The sequence below is a fragment of the Pleurodeles waltl genome, chromosome 6, assembly GCF_031143425.1.
Source record: "Pleurodeles waltl isolate 20211129_DDA chromosome 6, aPleWal1.hap1.20221129, whole genome shotgun sequence".
NCBI lineage: Eukaryota > Metazoa > Chordata > Amphibia > Caudata > Salamandridae > Pleurodeles > Pleurodeles waltl.
Window position 1 is genome coordinate 203,701,121 of NC_090445.1, and position 20,373 is coordinate 203,721,493.

General features: G+C 43.9%; 1 protein-coding gene across 1 annotated transcript in view; it reads right to left on the reverse strand.

Annotated features, from left to right (window-relative positions):
* PPP1R9B (protein phosphatase 1 regulatory subunit 9B) overlaps window positions 1-20,373 on the reverse strand; it is a 228,652-nt gene that overhangs the window by 83,270 nt on the left and 125,009 nt on the right. Inside the window, exons 4-5 of the mRNA XM_069237821.1 lie at window positions 4,119-4,223; window positions 3,747-3,882 (exon numbers count right to left, since the gene is read on the reverse strand). Of these exons, the coding sequence (XP_069093922.1) occupies window positions 3,747-3,882; window positions 4,119-4,223 (241 nt within the window). The remainder of the gene's footprint in view (window positions 1-3,746; window positions 3,883-4,118; window positions 4,224-20,373) is intronic.

Here is a 20,373-nt window from a genome sequence, read left to right on the forward strand (position 1 = left end):
AAAGTGCAAGTGCTGGCTGTGTAAATGGTATGTGTAATTGGCTTTTCCATGATTGGCATATTTGATTTACTAGTATGTCCCTAGTAAAGTGCACTCGAGGTGCCCAGGGCCTGTAAATCAAATTCTACTAGTGGGCCTGCAGCACTGGTTGTGCAACCTACATGGGTAGCCCTGTAAACATGACTCAGACCTGCCAATGCAGTGTCTGTGTGTGCAGTTTTAACCTGCAAATTCGACCTGGCAAGTGTACCTACTTGCCAGGCCCAACCCTTCCCTTTTTATACATGTAAGGTGCTCCTAAGGTAGGCCCTAGGTAGCCACATGGGCAGGATGCAGTGTATGTTAAAGGTGGGACATGTACTGATGTGTTTCACATGTCCTAACAGTGAAATACTGTCACATTCGGTTTTCACTGTTGCAAGGCCTATCTCTCTCATAGGCTAACATGGGGACTGCCTTTTAATATTCTTAAAGTGCAGTTTTGCTTTGAGAGCAGATAGCGATATGGTGTTTGGGGGTCTCTGAACTCACACTTTAAAAAAATACATCTTTTGGTAAAGTTGGTTTTTAAATTGTTTGTTTGAAAATGCTACTTTTAGAAAGTGGGAATTTTCTTGCTTAAACTATTCTGTGACTCTGTCTGCTTGTGTATTCCTTGTCTCGGTCAGACTGACAGTTGGGCTGTTTGTCATTCCCCTCTAGACAGTGACACAAAGGGAGCTGGGGTGTAGCCGGCGTATCCTGATGGGCCATCTGAGCTAGAGTGGAAGGAGGAGTGGTCACATACACCTGAATGAGCTGTGCCTGCCCTCACACAATGGAGTCTCCAATCCCCTGGTGTGAGTCTGGAGCCAGGCTTGGGCACCGCAGGATCTTGTGATCAACAGAGACTTTTCTTTGAAGTTTGCCTAATTCAAAGGCAGAAAGGGGTATAAGTAGTGTACCCAAAACCCCAGTCCTTAGGTTACTTCTGGAACCAAGAGGAACCAAGGAGAACAGGCGAAGAGCTGGATGAGGAGTACTGTCCCTTTGCCTGTGACTGTCCTTTGCTGGGTTGGCCTGCAGTTGCTGCTTCTTCCTGAAAGAGGACAAATATTGGACTGTGTGGTACATTCCTGCTTGTGAAGAATCTCCAAGGGCTTTGATTGACCTTGCCTCCTGTTTTGAAGTCTCAGGGCCATCAAAGACTTCCTCTGCCAGTACTTGGAATCTCTGCTGAGACTCCTGCCCTGCCAAGTGGTGCCCTATCCAGTCCCTGGTGAAGCTGGTAGAACAAGGACTGAAATCCACGCACAGGGAGCCGCGCGGGGAAAATTTAAACGTACCACCTGCAACACGGCTGAAAAACGCTTGCCACCTGCCTCGCGGCTGATTTCAACGCATCACCTGCATCGCGGCTGGAGAAATGAAGCAACACCCACTTGCAGCTGCTTAAAACGACGCAAACCCCACTCCGTATGGTTTTCCAACACCATGCGACTGGATTTCTCAAGCATGGTCGCTGGGCGTCAGAATCATGCTGAAACTGCGTGGATCCGAGGTGCCCTGTCTGAAAATCGACACATCACTCTCTTGCGGGGTAGAAGAAACGACACATGGTATCACTTGCGAGTAAGAAATTGACGCATCGCTGACTTTTCCGATGCACACTCGCCCGTGCAGGTTTATTTTTGACGCAAACCAGGTACTTTGTGTAAAAACAACATTTCCATTGTTTTCTATGAAGTAAGACTCATTTTATTTTTAAAACAAATCATATCTTTACTTGTGTAGGTTGGAGTTTTGTCATTTTGGTCTTGTTTGATTTAGATAAATATTGCCTCTTTTTCTAAACTGGTATGGTGTTCATTTTGTAGTGTTTTCACTGTATTACGGGTGGTGTTAGTACAAATACTTTACACATTGCCTTTGAGATAAGCTTGACTGCTTGTGCCAAGCTACCAACGGGGTGAGCAGGGGTTATCTTCAATGCCCTGACTAGAAGGTCCCTGCTTGGACAGATTGCAAACTGACTGCCAACCAGAGACCCCATTTCTAGCAATATAAGTATATGTGTATATATATATATATTTTTTATTTTTTATTTTTATTTATTTATTTATTTTTTCACAAAAAAACCTCAGGTTACAGGGACATTATAGCTTGGTGCACTTTTTACACACACAAAAACATAGACATTCTGCAGTTATAGTTACAGATATCTCAAGTAACTGTAACTAGGGCTCTATATTAACTATAACTTGCACCCCCCCATGCACAGTTTTCTCATCAATAATTTCACAGCAAATGATATCAAGATATTATCAGTGGTGTCATATAAGATGTTATGAGTGTTGAAATTTGTGGGGTAATTAGCAGTGCATGGCGAGGGCGTGAGTTATAGTTACCTTAGGGCACAAGGTATGGTTCCGTGAGATAACTGTAACTATAACTGCTGAATTTCTATGGTTTTGTGCATGTAAAATGTGAACCTAACTATTTTGTCTCCGTAACCTATGGTTTTTTAGTGAATTTCTAGGGCCTTTTACATTGGTTTTTCTAATTATAATGGTCCTGTAACCTTTGTTTTTTGTGTGAATTTCAATAGTTTTTTTAAAGTAAAGTAATATTTAATTAACATACGTTAATTCAACGTCTGCTGCGCACAGCCTTTGGCAGTGTGCGGTTGGGAATTGGCTGCAGGGCCTGGCCTGCTGCCAGGCCCAGCAAGCAACATCCCTAGATATAGAAATCAATTTTTCCTTTAATATCTCCAAAACTATTGAACAGACTCACCCCAAATCACAAAAAGAGATCTTTCTGGACCAAGATCTAGCTTTCTGACAAATGTTGGTGTCATACCGTTTAGGAATTCAGGCTTTAGTTGTGTCTAAAATCCGTAAGGGAAATTACATGGGAAAAATGTGTTTTGGCCCCCTCCCCCTTTTTCCTCAGCCCAGCTTTTCGGATCAACCCAAAACGTCCGAGCCTGCAGCTGAATTGACAAGGGCACTAGTTTTGAAAATGTTGTGAAGATTTATCAAATGGTGCCAAAGTTATTAGCAAACAAAAAAAGCTTTCCCTAGAGAAACTAGGTACTAACTACAACTACCTACTGTAGACTGCCAGTAGGTAATATATTATATATATATATATATATACATATATATATACATATATATATATATATATATTGAAGCAGAAAATCCATGGTAATTTCTAGTCAGGTTTCATACTATACAAAGGTGGACAATCTTTTTGATGTTGCTAGTCTGTTCAGCATTACCAGTCGAAGAGGTATGGAGCTGAACGTTCTTCTTGATCATGGGTATTGGGCACAGTAAGCCATAAGACCCTTATTAAGATTGTTCAACTGTATACAGGGGTTGCTAAGTCTGTTGAGACTTATTTAAGTAATGCACAACAGACCAGATCCATTTTACATGTCTTGCTTCAGGCAGGTACCACCCTTCCCCCATGCCCCCTATCTGTGGAGTGCCCACGACTCTGCCGTGGTACCCTTGTCATGATACCTAAACAGTAAATTAGTGCAAGCATTTCAGAACTAAATAACGTCTGGTGTGTGCACCTACTTCACAGCAAGACTCAACAGCTATCTTGAAAACAAATTCAGTCCAAAAAAACGTGCTGATATGTAAACGGATTGAGGCTTTATGTAACTGTACCCAAGCATTACGTGTGTTCAAGTGGGGGTGGGTCATGGCATGTAAATGGTAGCGTGGATCATGTGACATGTACGTTCTAACCTCTTCATCCTCTTCAGTGTACTGGGCGTAGCGTTGCTCCATCATCTCCCTCTGCCATCGCTCTTGGTCCAATGTCTGCTGGATAAGCTGAGCCACCTCGCTTTGCTCCCCAGGCTTCTCCCGCCCAATCAAGAACCTACAACAAAGAGCAACATTGACAAGCATCTCAAAAGCCTGTGCACAGGTGGAGCTGGAAGAATAAAAGGAAAGAGAAAGACAGTAGACAGAGAAAAAGTGCAAGGATCGAAGAGAGCTGGAAGAGCAAGGAGCAACCTTAAAAGAGAGTACAGGAAGTGGACAAGGGGAGATCTCACATCAAGAGCTATTGTCATTCTATCACCAGCTGGCAAACACTACTTTATGCGCACTTACCGGACACAACCCTTGGTGTTCCTGAGCACGGAAGCGGCAAAGCTCTGTGTCACCCCCACCAGACTGGTGCCATCCACCTCCACTATGAGGTCGTTCACTTGGATCCTGGAAGGAAGACAGAAGGCAATGTCTCACTTGGGTGTAAGATCTTCTCCAAAATGATTGCAGTGAGAAGTGCCTCGCTCAGTCACATAAGAGTTTCAGAGGCAGTGCTGTGCGCAGCCACAATCGGTTGCTTCCGCCATCTTCAATGTTGATGCATTTAAGATGGATGATGTATGTAAGAGCCTTACTTTGAAATAATAATAAAAGATGAGGCCATTTCTGGCAATTTTTCCTAGTCCCTTATTTTTAAAGGATGTTCATTGTGTAGACAGTCTCCTAGTGAACATAAATAACACAGCAGCTGTGGTGTTGGCTGTGAACTGTACCATATGTGCCTCAATATACTGCCAAACTCCACGAGTGCATGCACATGTTGATGCTCTGTTCAGTTGTGAAAAGTAGTTTGAACTCAAGGCTTGCACTAAGCCCACACATTTAAGTAATTTGATTTAATCTTCAAGTATAAAGAAACAATATTCTTGTAATGCACTGAATCAGTCTTCAAGTAAAGAAATGATAGTGTGTTCTATTAAATCAATCTACAAGAACATAAATTATTCCTGTGTTCTGTTCCATGAATCTACAAGTATAGAAATGAGTCTTGTGTTCTGGTGGCTCAATCTTTAAGTATATAAATTATTCTTGTATTCTATTGAATCAACATTCAAGTACAGAAATTATGTTTGTGGTCTATTGCATGAATCTACAAGTATAGAAATTATAAATGTGTTCTATTAAATCCGTCTTGAAGTATATACATTATTTTTTAGTTCTATTGCATCAACATACAAGTACAGAAATTATTCTTGTATTCTGCTGCATGAGTCTTCGAGTATAGAAATTATTCTAGTATTCTGTCTTCTACAGAATCATCCCAGCTAAAAAGGCAATCCTAAGTCATTTTGAAAAATTCAGTTAAAATATGGAACACGTGTTGGTTGATGATGTTTTAAGACAGTGTGTGAAGTAAAGGAATAATCAGTATAAACAGTGCTTAATTTGTCATATTGTGTATGCCGGAGCCCAAAGCTCTTCCCAGAAACCTGTGGCCTGTGCTTTTAAACATCCTCTACGGAATACCAAGGCTACATAGTCCTCAGCCTACCTTCCATCAACTATCAGGCACTCCCTATCCCTTTATCTCACTCCTTCAGGTGCCAGCTTTTTCCCTTTGCAACAGTTTTCTGTCTTTCTCTTCCTACTTTTTTTTCCTTTGTATGTTTATCCCTCTCTTGTTTCTACATGCACTCATGGAGTTTGACAGTTTATTAAGTGCGAAGCACCACTTTGTCAGGATAGATGGTAAGGTAGGGCAGCTTAGATGACAATGCCTGCAGCCCACCCTACGGGCAGAGGTAATGGCCACAAGAAAGGTTGTTTTCAAAGTGAGAAGTCATAGAGGACAATTGTGGAGAGGCTTGAAAGGAGTGCCCATCAGAAATGTCAAAAACAAATTCAAATCCTATTTACAATTGAAGACCTAAACAAAGAAAGTTGATCAGGCAACCTCCAAAAAGCAGACATTGCAGACAAATAACCTTTGGGAGTCCCTTAGCAGAGCCCTGCTGGCACAAATACAGTATAAACAGAACCTCAGAGAGAGGGGCAGAAAAGGTGTCAACAGACTTCTCTGTGCACCATGCCACAAATTTCTTCCAAAGACAGGTGTATACCATTTTGCGACACAAAGAATACACAATTCCACTGAGGGATAGAGAAATAAATCCCTGAATAGAAAGCGAGAGTGGAGGGGAGGTTCCCTGAGAGTCCAAATAAGACAGAACAAGAGCCCTCACTCACCAGATGGTGACATGCTTCATCATCGGGCTTTGCTACTCGTCAGGCCGGCACTGCAATGCCTGACGAGCCCCACGAGGGGGCTCTTTGCCGGAGATCTTTTAATATAGATAGTTGCCGGTTCATGTATGATGAAATGTGGGATTGGTATGAAAGGGGTGCTGTTAAAAATGACTAGAGGAAAAAACAAAAATGTATTAGAGGTTAAACCTCTGTCATGATAAAAATAACAATAGGGGAGAAAATAAGATAAGGTCTAGTCTCCCCTAATCAAGTAAGATGTCTGATAAACACTATCCCTATAGTCTGGGAGTGTAGTGAGTGCAAGTACGGGAATCCCTATACTGCTTCTAAATAAAGGTCAACATGTTTCTCGCTTCTTTAGTCAACAAGGATCTAATGCGATTCGTCAGGACCAATAAACCAGCACCAATAAACCTACCTAATCCTTATTCTTCACAAAACCTACAATAGGTTGTTTCACAGGAACCCTCCTCATATTAAGGGATGGGCCCCATCGGGTTAGCAAAAAGCTTCAGTGGTCCAAATTGGTTTGTTTTGCTGCCACTAAGTCCAGCGTCACCTACCCTAGCTTGGTGCTCCCGGAAGTGAGGATACCATTTTGGTCAGTGCTAAATTTGTAAATAAAAACGTGCCGGTGCCCAAAGCCCTCATCTTAAACATGCAGCTGCTGCAATTAAATGTGCGAACACGGAATAATGAGGCAACATAAACCTGAAGCCATCTCGGGCCTCTTCAATCCATTTAAAGTCACTCCCTGCCCCTTCAGCTAAGTCTTTAAGCTTTCTACTTTCTCCCATTGTGACGCTTTTTCATTTTTCTCTTCCTCCATCTTTCCCATATGTGTCTTTTACTCGCAGTAAGTGATTGAGGCAGAAATATAAGTGCTGGTGCTCCGCACCGGAAACAGCAAGCACAAATTAAGCACTGAATTTGGTGGAGGGACGTCTGGCTGCCAAGATTACATTACAGACTTTGGGAGGAAGATCGAAGGCTGTAAACTGTTATCGCTCAAACGCCACGTAAGAAGGCAGAGATTAAACAGATTTGGGCTTAGAGCTCTCTACTGCTGCTGCAACAGTAGATCCACCCAAAGGGACAGTCTGATCGGAGGATTGATGGCCATGCTAAGTAGGTTGGGGTATCAGAATCTCTGTGCCGGGTCCAGAGCCAAAGGAATGACTTGAGCCCGGTCATTCTTGACCTTCTTGAAAACTCTGTGCAGAAGTGGTATGGGTAGAAAGGCATACAGGAGGCCTGAGTTCCATTCGAGACCCAAAGTGACGCTGAGCGATTGCCGCCTTGGAAACTTTAATGCGCAATGCTGTTGACATTGCACGTTCTCTGTGGAGGCAAACAGATCTAACCAAGGCTCTCACCACTACTAAAACAGACTTTGCGCAACCTCCGGATGGAGACTTAATTTGTGATCGACTAAGCATTGTCGACTGAGTTTGTCTGCTCTGGCGTTCAGAGAGCCTGCCAGATGTTGAACCATCAGGGAAATGCCCTGTTGTTCCAGCCAGGTCCAGAGGCACCAAGCCTCTCCAGAAAGGGTCCATGATCCCACCCCACCTTGCTTGTTGCAATACCACGTGGTGGTGGTGTTTTCCGGGAACGCCTGCACTACCTGTCCCTTAATAGAGGGAAGAAATGCTTTCAATGCTAGTCTGATCGCACGGAGCTCCAACAGGTTGATGTGGAGTCTGGACTCCGACGGTGACCAGATGCCTCTAATCCCAGCATCTCCCAGATGGCCACCCTTGCCCAGGAGTGATGCATCTGTCACTACAGTCAGGTCTGGTTGGGGAAGGGAGAGGGATCTGCGTCTGACCCAACTGTAGTTCGTTAACCACCACAGTTCCCTCCTAGATCTGGACCGTGTGGAGAGATTCCCCTGATGCTGCGACCACTGGAAATTCAGGTCCCACTGCAGAGCCCACATATACCATCTGGCAGGATGCAGGAGACCATGAGACCCAGCAGCCTCAGAGTCATTCTCATCAAAATCCAGGATAGAGGCTGAAACTTCAGTATCATAGCCTGTATATCCTGGACTCGCCGCTCAGGAGGATAAGCCTGAAACTGCACTGTGTCCGGAACAGCTCCAATGAAAGGAAGCATCTGAGAGGGAGTCAGGTGTGACTTTGGCATGTATATAGTGAACCCCAGTGAATGAGGAGGTCCGCCGTATTCTGGAGGTGGGAGACGACCGCCGAGGGCAAGCCCATCTTCAGTATCCAGTCGTCGAGATAGGGGAAGACTGAAACTCCTGATCTGCACAGATGAGCTGCGACCACCGCCATCACCTTAGTAAACACCAGAGGGGCACTGGTAAGGCCAAATGGGAGCACAATGAACTGAAAGTGCTTGTGACCTACTGCGAACCACAAATAACATCTGTGGGCAGGCAGGACGGGAATATGGAAATAAGCATTCTGCAAGTCCAACGCTACCATCCAGTCTCCTGGGTCGAGGGCAGAAAGAACCTGAGCGAGAGTGAGCATTTTGAACTTCTCCTTCTTGAAGAACAGATTGAGGGACCGAAGGTCTAGAATAGGGCAGAGGCTCTTCTCCTTTTCAGGTACAAGTAAGTAGCGGGAATAGCAACCACAACCTAATTCTAGCACAAGAACCATCTCTATGGCTTCCTTGGGAAAGAGAGGCGTAACTTCCTCTTGGAGAAGTGCCAAGTGATCCTCCAGCACCTGATCGTAGGATGGTGGCATGGATGGAGGGGTAATCTCGAAGTGGGGTGAGTAGCCTCTATGGACTCTCTGAAAAACCCACCTGTCTGAAGTGATGGATTGCCAATAAAGCAGGTGATGGCAGATCCTGACTCCAACTAGTGCCTCGTGGGGAACAGTCAGACTAGGAAGGTTTAGAGGCTGCTGCAAGGGGTGGGGCGTTGGACTGGCCAGACTGGTGGCTTCTTGATCCACAAGGTTGGTGGATACCACATCCCGGCCACACAGAGGTTGGGCAGCATGCATGGCATGATGGCTGGACGGGAACAGATGCATTTGGGCACCCCTTCCATGGCCACACAAGGGGTGAAAAGCAGACTAAGGGGGGCAAGGGTCCCCTGCGAGGTCCAAGGACCTGGTCTTAGCATGAGAATCCTTGAAGCGCTTGAGCGCTGAGTCTGTTTTTTCCCCAGAGACACAGGTGCCATCAGAGGGCATGTCCATACGATTGGCTTGGACATCACCAGAAAAGCCAGATGTCCTCAACCAGACATGGCTCCTCAGGGCCACTGTCAATGAAACCACTGAATTGGTTGTGTACAGTCCATATCGGATCATGAACTTTGCTGCATCTCTCCCATCAACAACTGCTTGAGAAATTCCAGCCCGGACCTCCTCTGGGACCTGTAGCAGCACTTGTGCAACCGTATCCCACAACGTGTGAGAGTTACGGCCCAAAAGGCATGCGGTGTTCATGGACCACAATACCAGGCTACCGAAGGAAAAAATCTTCTTCCCAAGCGTGTCCAGCCTCTTGAATTCCCTATCTGGGGGTGCAGAAGGGAATGCACCATGGGAGGTAGAGGTTGGATAACCAAGCTCTTGGGGTGGGGTGTTGCGTAAGGAAATTTGGGTCACCTGGAGCAGGGCGATGGTGGCGGGCAACTGTCTTGTTCACAGGAGATCCTGTGCTGGGTTTGGCCAGGTACCCAACAGGACATCTGTAATGGTTTTGTAAAAGGGGAACAGGTGTTCAGGGGATAAAGCTCCAGGAAGAAGCACCTCTATCAGGAGGTTAGTCCTGATTGCCACCGAAGGCATCTCAAGGTCCAGGACATCAGCTGCTCTTCGAATCACCATAGAATATGAACCTCCCTCCTCTGTAGCCATGGTAGGGGGCGAAAGCATACCAGTGTCTGGGGAGGTATCCAGTCAACTGGCTTCACCGAAGTGCGCAAGCCAGTCCATCGGGCCTTGGAGCTGGTATTCTAAAGGGTCCAGCGACCCCTCCCATTCCTCAAAATGACCAAGCCCATAAAAAAAGGGACTCAGGTTTTCACACAGAAGGCAAGGCTCCTGCCAGCATCAGAATCAGTGTTGTATGTTGCCCATCCGGCTCTGTGTCAGAGTCAGCAATGAGAATGGGGATGGTGCCACCCGGGGGAACAGGTGGTGCTGGGGCATCAGCATCAGAACTGGCGTCAGGGAAGTTCAAGATGGTATGACCGACGCAGTCCTGGACCGAAGTATGGATCCATGTGTGCTCCTCAGAACCCACTGGCGCTGAACCCAAAGGGGCCCCTTCTGACTCCAAGGGGCCCAAATGTGTGCCAGCGGTGTCAGACTACCCAAAAATTAGGCACATGGCCTCATAGAACTTTTTCAATTGGTCAGGGGTTGCTCCAGCTCCCGGAAACTCAGGGAGGTGCAGAGTCGGCCCAGGTGCAGGCTACGCAGAGGGAGGCCTAGAACGATGATGTCCCGCTTCCTCGTCTCATTGGTCGATGGACGACGGAAAGTCAGAGAAAATTTTGACTTCTCCTTATGTCTCATTGTCCTGAGGAGTTGGGAAGATGACGAGAGGGTACTCCGCCACCGATCCCGAGACCTTCCTCTCGACCAAGACCGTGACTTGCACGGAGTAGCTTCGGGCTGCCAAAAGCTTTAGGGACCACTCCCTCATAGCCTTCGGATGCATGGCCAAACACTCGGAGCATGACTTTGCTTCATGGTCGCTTTCCAGGCACCAAAGACACATGAGGTGCAGATCCGTCATGGACTTTGCCCAGTGACAGGACTAGCAGGGCTTGAACCCAGTCTTCCTTGATGAAATCCTTCAGCGCATGAGGAGTTAACAACTCAATAAAACTTCCACAAAAAATCTCAAAAAGGCCGCAACGTCAAAGGAACCGCAATGTCATATCAGGCGCAGATGACACCAATGATGGACGTGGATCCGATCGAACCCACCTTACGGTGCACAGGGGTACTGCTCGAGAAAAATCTCTGGGTCCAGACTGATGCTATGTCAATCACGGTCATCTTTTGAAGGGCTTAGCATCCTCCAAAATATATTATATCTCCATGTTTAAGTTAAAAGTGACCCTAACGAACCTATGCTACACAGAAGCCGCTGGCTATTGTGTTCAATAAGGGACTGTGTGATCTTGGATTCTTGCACTTGTCTCGATTAAACTATTCTAAACAATGCTGCAACTAGGCTAGTAACTCTGAATAAACGCTATTTTTACATTCACCCACTTCTTCTTACAGTTAAATGAAGCTCTACTGAAAGAAGAGGAGAATATTACATTGAGGGGTACTGAATACTAAGCCATTCCCTTTAACACCCTGAGCTAACTTGCTGAAAAATGACTATCTCGAGAGGCCTACATTCTTTTTGTTGTTCTGAAACTCTACTTCTGCATCTGCCAGCCTTGAAAATGTAAATAAATTTAGCCAGTCATACCCAGAGCTCAAAAGATTTGGAATTTGATTTATTCCCTCACCCTTCTGCTCCATATTTAAAAAAATCTCACGTGTCCTTTTCCAGCATAACTTCCAAATATGGTTGTTTACTTGGCCCCAGCCTTCCACTCTGGTTTACTTTTAAAAGTACCTGCTCCTATATAGTGTCTTTCCTAATAAACTTAACATAATGCACCACGTGTCCTTGTAGAGCGCACGTTCACCCACGTTTTGAGCATGTGACACTTATTATTAGTGCTGGAAGTCCTAAACTGATATTCTGCATTTTTATGACGAATTAAAGTATCTTATATTGTTGTTCGTGTGTTGGGATCTCTGTGTTTATACTAATACATTATTTTTTTCTCTCCACAATTTGATTAATATCTTTCATGCATTCTGGGTAAAATGTTTACATTTTTTTCTCATTTGTGCTGTGTTTTCCTTGTAGAGCGATGCGAAGCACCTTGGGCACTATGGCCTGATTTGTGCTGTATAAAATCACACATTTAAAAATAATAATAAAAAATAACATCCACCACTCCATGCTGCATCACGTTACCACATCATACAGCACCATTCCATAAGTTCTACACTATACCACGTCACACTGCCTCCAGATGACACATTACGCTACATACCCCGTCACATCACACAATCCCAAAACCAGCCATAACATACCAAAACGATTCATACCATACCACGTTGTAGGACACATCATTCCACAGAACTTCACCACATCAAACCTATGTCACATCAAATGAACCAACACCATAACATACAGTAACCCTACCTTACCAAATAACATACATCAACGCTCCTCATCTCCAGTACGAGGCTCTGCAGTAAGAACTACGCCAAGAAGGACTTGGACTTGAAATAATAAAAGCTATCAGCAACAATTCATTCAATTCAACATCCATCTACCACCTCGTGCTCAGAAGATAGAAGGGATGCCACAGTCCGTTTGTTAAATTTTGTTTTTTTAGGGCAGAAAATCTGCATAGTTCATGAATATTCATCATGGAAATGTGTTTCTATAGCGCTTAGTACTGTGGGTGAGACCTTTTGCTACTAGCTCACATTTTTGTAGAAAACTTCGGCAGACTAGCCAACTTTGGAAAAAAAAATCTCAGCATGTGAGAAGAGGAGAGAGGGGCTTCTGAGAGGGTGTAGCCATGGAAAGGTGGCTTGAATTTGTGCCAGGCAGTGCTGGAAAATGGCTCTGCCTTCCTCACTTCCACCAAAAACAAACAAGAGCCTCCAGGATAGCCCCTGATGTCCCGAGAGGTTGTAAACCCCCAATGAACATCAGTTGTGCACAGCCTCCTCACAGGAGTGGGAAACCCACTCTTAGTAGGGGTTTCAAGCTCACATTGTTTACCACCATGTGATATCAGCTCTTCACCAGGCGATCATGTGAACAGAGCAGCCACTGTGTGACACATGGTGGCACCATGTGAGGTGATAGGCCTGATGCACTGCAGCACGTGATTTGCCAGTGGTTGTGCTATTTCGTCATGCGGGATGCCATAGTTGGAATCCTCTTCTTGTGGTTGCACCATCACAATGTAGCCTCCAATGCGTATTTTGTACCTGCCGTTCAAAGGGGAGAGCAATTCCAGGGCTTCAAGTGGGCCGGGTCCTGCCGGTGCTCAGCACCAGCAGTTTTAAAAAGCAGTTGCTAAGGCGGGTCCCTATCTGGCTTTCCATTATTGCCCCCACCCTCAGGATGAAAAAAAATCTTAACTCGGCACCGGTACCACCCTTTGCTGCCTTTGATGTAACTTCAAAGAGATTCATAGTTATTTCACATTTTCGTTTTGGAACTGAAGCATTTTCAATATTGAATACAACAAAGCCATTGTTGCACTTGTTATCTTATGCAACTAACAACCACTGAGAAAGCCGATAGTCCTGGCTTGTTTTCGGTGTAATGTCTATTGTTGTGTAATCTATCTGGATGCAATGATAGAATGAAGCAGCAAAACACCAGCTGGGAGGCACATTATGCCAAGCATTGATTTTTAGCTTTCGTGTTTTTAAGGTACGCCCCTAATTATACAAGCCACCTCTCTTTGAGAGACCCCTAGTTTTTTAATCCCACTAAAAGCCCTGAGCAGATCATGAAGTGATATACTTCATTGGACTTGCCCCACACCGACGGCTCCTCGGTAACACTGTCCACTTATCCACGGATTTTATGGAGAATATGGTTGTGAAGGACTATTCACTAACGTGCAGAACGCATACCTCACAGCACACGTATACCTCTTTCTTCTTTGTAGTAATCGGGTAATTTCTTGGCAGCATTATACAACGCTATAAATCTGCTTCCGGTGAGTCCCAATGTTAAACTCTTTATTTAAATAACATATTTATTACGCTTTCCTCTGTATTAATTCCGAAGAGTTTTAGTGGACGTTAATCATCTGTTAACAATCACTTAATTCGCAGCCCAGACACTGCCCCCATCCCTAAAGGCTATTCAATTCAGTGTCTGCTCTACTTGATGACTCCTACAGACTGGCAGACATGTGACAAGTGCGCATGCGCACACAACTTGGGCACAATAAACGCGTCGCAATGGTTCAGGCCTGCGTGACAACAGGAAATAGGCAGTCACGTGGTAACAAAGCACGCTGCAGCTGTCAGGGCACTGGTGATTGCGGTAGGAGGGAGAAAGGAAGGATGCGAGGGCCGAGGGATGCCAGACAGGAAACAGTCACATGCAGCAGCTGCAAACACGCGCCACTATATACTGGCCCGAAGGCTGGGCGTGAGTACTGCAAACGGTCTCATGACAAACACGCACAAACAAACTCACTGTATTGTCCTCGAGCAACATAAAATATACTGCGACAATCCCGTTTCATTTACTCCTACACACACAAAGCTCAAAAATATTAGTAGGCAAACAAATAATTACTCTCACACAAACCCCAAACATATTTTTGTACACAAAAAATAGATACTGGAGCCTGAACGCTGACACTTGAAAATAAGGATGCAGGATCAACAGTATATTCAAGCAGTCCATTGGAACAGTTCATGCTGTCTCCTTAACGTTAGTGACAAAGTTCATGGAAAAAGACCACGGAAACACAAATAACAATTGAACATTATACCAAAAGAGGCAATTTCCATAAAGAGAAAACGCTTCTAAAGAATGGGAATCGTATTGGACGGCTTCATAACTAAAATATATTTGTTGATAAAGCATATTTTTGACCAAAAGGTTTTAACTTCTTACCAACACAAAAATGTTTTTAAAGAAACAACATGAAAAGAGCATGCTTGTAATTGCTTGTTTGAATGTCCTGTGGATATTTTATCCTTAATCTCAAGTGGCGATGTTCATTCTCCAACTTTTTGATATATATTTTTCTGGGGTTCAAGGGTACAACCGGTTTGAGGTTACTGGCACACCTGACCTACGAACATGTAAGGGCAAGCAACACGGGGCACCCAAGCCTGCCATTAAAATCAAGTTCACAAACACAGGGGAAGTATATTTCTACAAACCTATGATGTATTCCTACACGAAGAGGGGCGAACTAGAAATACTGTACACAGACACATGCATAAACATATAAACACAAATGTAGGCCAACTATATCCCTCACAGCTGATTGTTTGTACACTGTTACAGGCTGTAGACAGGCATTTTGGTACATGTAATCTCACGCATTACCACAGTAGGCAAAGGTTTCAGTGTTGGCACCCACTCTGACAAACCCAGGGAGTAGAATATTTTAATTGTGATGATTAGTGTTAGGTCATTGTCATGGGTTGTGTACTGTTTTGCCAACTCAACTGTTACTTTCTACATATTTGTAATTGTATATCCGTATGCATGGTAGTTGTCAGTTTATGCACACTTTGTTGGGCTTGTGTTGGGTATAGTGCCAGTGGTAAAATCTGTAGACCTTATTGGTTACCTACGAACAATTATGTCAGATTCTTTAGGTGTGATTTGTTTATCATGAAAACTTATGGCAAAGCAAGTATGCCTGACTTACTTACTGTGAAAAGCCTGCCCAAAAGGCGATAGACATTTAAGAGCACATTGTTATTATACTGTGTTAAAGCATGTAGGTAGGTATTCAGTTGTTACATGGAATCTCTCAGATTGCCTTAGCAGGCAAGGGTTTTAGAGTTGTTGACCCACCTGAACAAACCATGGGGATAGAAGATTTGCTTGGCTATGTTAGAACAGACTTTATATTGTTCTGACAACTGTATTTCTTCTAGATATTTGTATTTTTATAATAATATACCTAATTCTCTCTCAAAGCCTATAGATCGGTACTTTGTTACATAGAATCTTACAGATTTTTGTATTAGGCCAGGGTTTTGGTGTATGGTACTGCCTCTAACAAGCCATGGGTATAAAAGATTTGCACTAAGAATCTTTGTTAAGATCTCTCAGCGGTGATAGTATTTTGTTTAGCCAGCTGTAATTTTTTACTCATTTTAATGTTATGACTGTACGCCTGAAGGTTGCTTTTTGGGCAAGTTTACTCTTAGTACAGAAGGCCTGAGATGCCTATGGTCAAAAGCCAGAGATTACAACTATATACCTGATTGGTGCACTAGGAAGGGTATTTCAATTGCCATAGGTGTGATCTGTTTATTATGAAAAGTTATGGAAAAGGCAGCAGGACTGATTTATTTACAGTGTTCCACATATGCTAAAGCCAATAGGTCTTTAGGGTGAATTGTTTCAGCACCATGTTAAAGCCTGCAGTTGGGTACCTTGTTACATGTAACCTCACAGATTACCTTTGTTGGGAAGGTTTTTGGTGTTGGTTACCACCTTTGACAGACATCCATGTATATATAAATATACATCCATAAATGTCTATATATATATCTATATATATATATTTGTATATATACAACGTTTGTTTGAATATATATATATATATATATATATATATATTCAAACAAACGTTGTCAGGACCTCCCAGAGACAAATGTCCCACGAAGACAAACAACGAGCTGTGATCCCAAGCAAAAAACGCGTAATTTATTGAAAGAAAACAATCCTGACGCGTTTCGGAGCACCTGTGAACAAGGAGCCTGTGCTCCGAAACGTGTCAGGATTGTTTTCTTTCAATAAATTACAAGTTTTTTGCTTGGGATCACAGCTCGTTATTTGTCTTCGTGGGACATTTGTCTCTGGGAGGTCCTGACAATGTTTGTTTGAATATATGAGGGGACGCCACCCTGCTGAGATCCACCGTAATGTAAGTGGCTGAGGTGAAGGCGAAGCGTTTTGTTCGTTTGGATTTATATATATATATATATATATATGTATAGAGGGCCTTTGGGTTAGGCCTCTTCTGCCACTAGTCTGTCTTGGTGTCATACTACAGCTCCCTCAGCAATGCTGATGGGCTGCTTGCTTGGCACACATTTCATCTCCAGTGCCCGCTTCCCACATGACCACTTCTTCTAAACCAGGTGACTACTATATAATGCACTTGTTCATAAATTATCATTAATTTACCATTCCAAGTTGGTCAACACTTTGGTTCTACACATGATGGCAATGCTGGTACTTAAAAACAAGGATAGATTATGCTCAATACCACTGCAAAAGGGAAGCCAGCTACTATGTTTAGGTTTGTTTATCGCAAGCACATGCCCATCAAGTTGCATGTTTTCTTTTTTCATGTGCATTCTTTTAATTCTTTTAATTTATCTTGCATATGCTCTTGAATTCGTCTGCATTTTCTTGTGGTTGTTTCAAAGGGTAAATAAGAGAGTCTCAGAATGGATGAATGGGTGCATGTGTGTAAACCTGAGGGACAGAGTGCATGTAAGGCGACTTACTGAGCGCCTAAACTCATCAATGACAAAAAGGGCACTTCCACTCACTGGTCATACCTATTGGAACTGCCAATGATGGCTATATAAAGTTGTTCTTATAAAGGCTTTAATTAACATTTTAACAGTGTAACTACTACCTGAGATTTGTGTGCTTGGTTAGGCGGGGATTTATTCTGATCGCCTTCAGAAACAGTCACAATAAAATGCATGCTACAACTGAAAGACGTTTTATTTAACAATACCACTAATAAAACAGCAACACAGGTAAAATGTATTTTGAAAGAATACAGTGGGAATTTTAAGTGTGCTGCATGTTTTCTTTTTGTATAGCACATGTTTGCAATTAAAAAAATACAAATAATGTCACCGTAATACCACCTTGTCAAGGCCAGGCTTACTGGCTTTGCAAATGGTAGTTGTCTTGCTCTCCATGGGGGATTGATGTTTTGCTTGCGATCAATGTTGGCTTCATTTTTCTCCTTGTATTTCCTATTTTTCATTTCATATTCTCTTTACAGTCTGGCTTAGAAGCACCGATGTGTGGAGGACAAATATTGTGCACAAGACTAGAAAGCAAGAGGACATGACATGTATGTGCACCGGTTCTAAATGTTTATATTTGCACCATTGATACTCAGAAGAGGAAGTCCAAATGAGGAAGTGGCTACTTTTTCAGTCTGTTGTGTGACTACTGGGCTGGAGCTCAACAGGAGGGGGGGGGGGGGGGGGGGGGGGGGACACCAGAAATGCTTGCACGCACCTCGGAGCACTTAGAGGCACTACACACGGAAACTCACCCACATATTCTGTAACTGATTGTCAAGCCTCATAGAGGAAGAGAGATTTATAAAGGCCAGGACCTCTGAAAAACCGGAAGAGATTCATAAGGCACAGGCATCTGTTCAGCGACTGCCCTTGTGCACCGGATTGTGCACCCGCCGTAGTGACAACACCCCGACGAGAAATGTTCCTATTATCATGTGGGCAACTGCACTCTGGTGTGCATTTGAGTCCAGCCTTTATCACGATTTTTGAACACAGCGCCAAAAAATTACAAAAAGTTGGTATAAACTGTTTTCCAATTGTTTATTAGACGCAGGTGTGAAATATATTGAATTGGTGTGGCCTCCCAGGCGTTGTGTCACCAAATTAAGGCTTTTTTCTTGTAAGGTCCACTCACAGCTCCCACAGAACAGTGGTAGGCCTCACTTTATAAGAGACACGTCCATGGAAGCGGTTTGATATTGAATTAACAAAACTTGCTGGGCACATGGCACAGCCTGGGTATGATGGTCCCTGATGCACGCAAGTTGAATTAGCCCGAGTCCCATCCTGTGTTGGTATTACACCGCAGAGCTAATTCAGATGCAGTGGTCCCTCACACTCCTGGATCTCGGTGTCACTACACCTGCTGCCTGAAAAATAGTTGTGCCCTTGCTTCGATAACTCCAGATTTTACCTTTCTTTCTCCAGATTTTACCTTTCTTTCTCCAGATTTTACCTTCCTTTTCTCTCTATTGCCAGCCTTCTCATCCCTTTGATTCTCTACGCCCTATCTCCTATCTTTCCTTCTCTTCTATCCTGGGCATTTCTATTTCTGGTCCTTTTGTCTTCCTCTGCCGTATTGCTATTTCTTACCTTCTTTCTCATTATTTTCTTCACCTGTTGGGTAAATCTAACTCTCCTTTCCATTGTTCACCCTTCTCCGTTTCCTCCATCCTTTCTCTTTGTATTTTCCCCTTTGCGTTAAAAAAAAACATATCCGAGCGAGTGCCCTCTAAATTAGAGGTGAGCAAGCTACTAAAAACTTGAGCCAGGCTTGAGTCAGATGCCTAGCTGAGCCCCAGGTCCTTTTGGTACCTTGAGCCCGAAATGAGCCAAGCTTTCACAGAGGTGATGTGGCCTTGTGGCTACAGCTGGCGACCAGGAAACAAGTGGAACCAGGTTTGAATCCTGGCCTCAGCTTAGCATTCTGTGAATTCCAGCAAGTTTATCTGTACTGAAAAGAAAAACGTGTAAAATATTCTGTGTCTGTTATGAAGCACTTTTATGTCCATGCCCACGGTTTGCACTATGTAAAATTGGATTATGCCTGACACGTGTGGTCCAATGTCATCTGCCAAGAATAAAGGGCAAGCATCTTCGATGTCTGAAATAGGTAAATCCATCTAGAGGCTGAATTTCACAGCGTGAATCTGGGATCAATCCTGGCTTTCCTTCTTGACCAAATTGTGTGACTCCAGGCAAACACTTTATTTCATCAATCCTCCTTTTTCTTTATGATCACATATGATAGCACCTTCAAATATATGAGCTCAGGATGTGTGCTGTACACGAGTTAATAGACTATGTAATGTTCCTCTATTTATAATAATAAGAACCTAGGGCGCACATGACAAATTACTTCTTCTTAGTTTACCAACAGCATTGTTTTCAGGGCAGGGATGGTATCACCCTTTCAGTGACTCTAGGTCCCAGAGGTGAAAGGGGGCTGTCTGCCCTGTTCCAACTAGTTATTTAAAGTAGAGGCGGATGAACCAACAGATTAATAGGGAGGATTCAGCCACGGGCCACTCGTTGTCTAAGAGCCGGTGCGCAAGCCAAACCTTAAAGATATTTGGCATGAAAAAAAAACATGCAACAAACATCATGTTAGAATATGATAATGTGTCTTCAAAAAGTGTATTTCTTTAAAGCATGGACGGTTTTCACCATCGTACATTAGATTATATCACTGCATTGCGAGTATTCGTTAAAAGTGAGAGTTTTAAAACAAACTGAGAATCACAGCTAACCGTGTCCTTGGCTGGACAACAAGATGCAGTGACGTGTATGTCTTGCATCCAGTGTGTGGCCTTCCTTTCACATGACTCATCCCAAGTCTATTGCTGAATGCTCCTTTGTCTGACTCCTTCAGAATGCCCACTGTCTGACCCCGTCCTTGAGAGCTCTGACACTCTTTCCCTGTTCTTCCACAGCCCCTCGATATACTCTGCAGCCAGCAACTCCTCCAGCACTGCCAAGTGTCCCAGTTCCATGCGTGATGTGCTGCTCCAGTC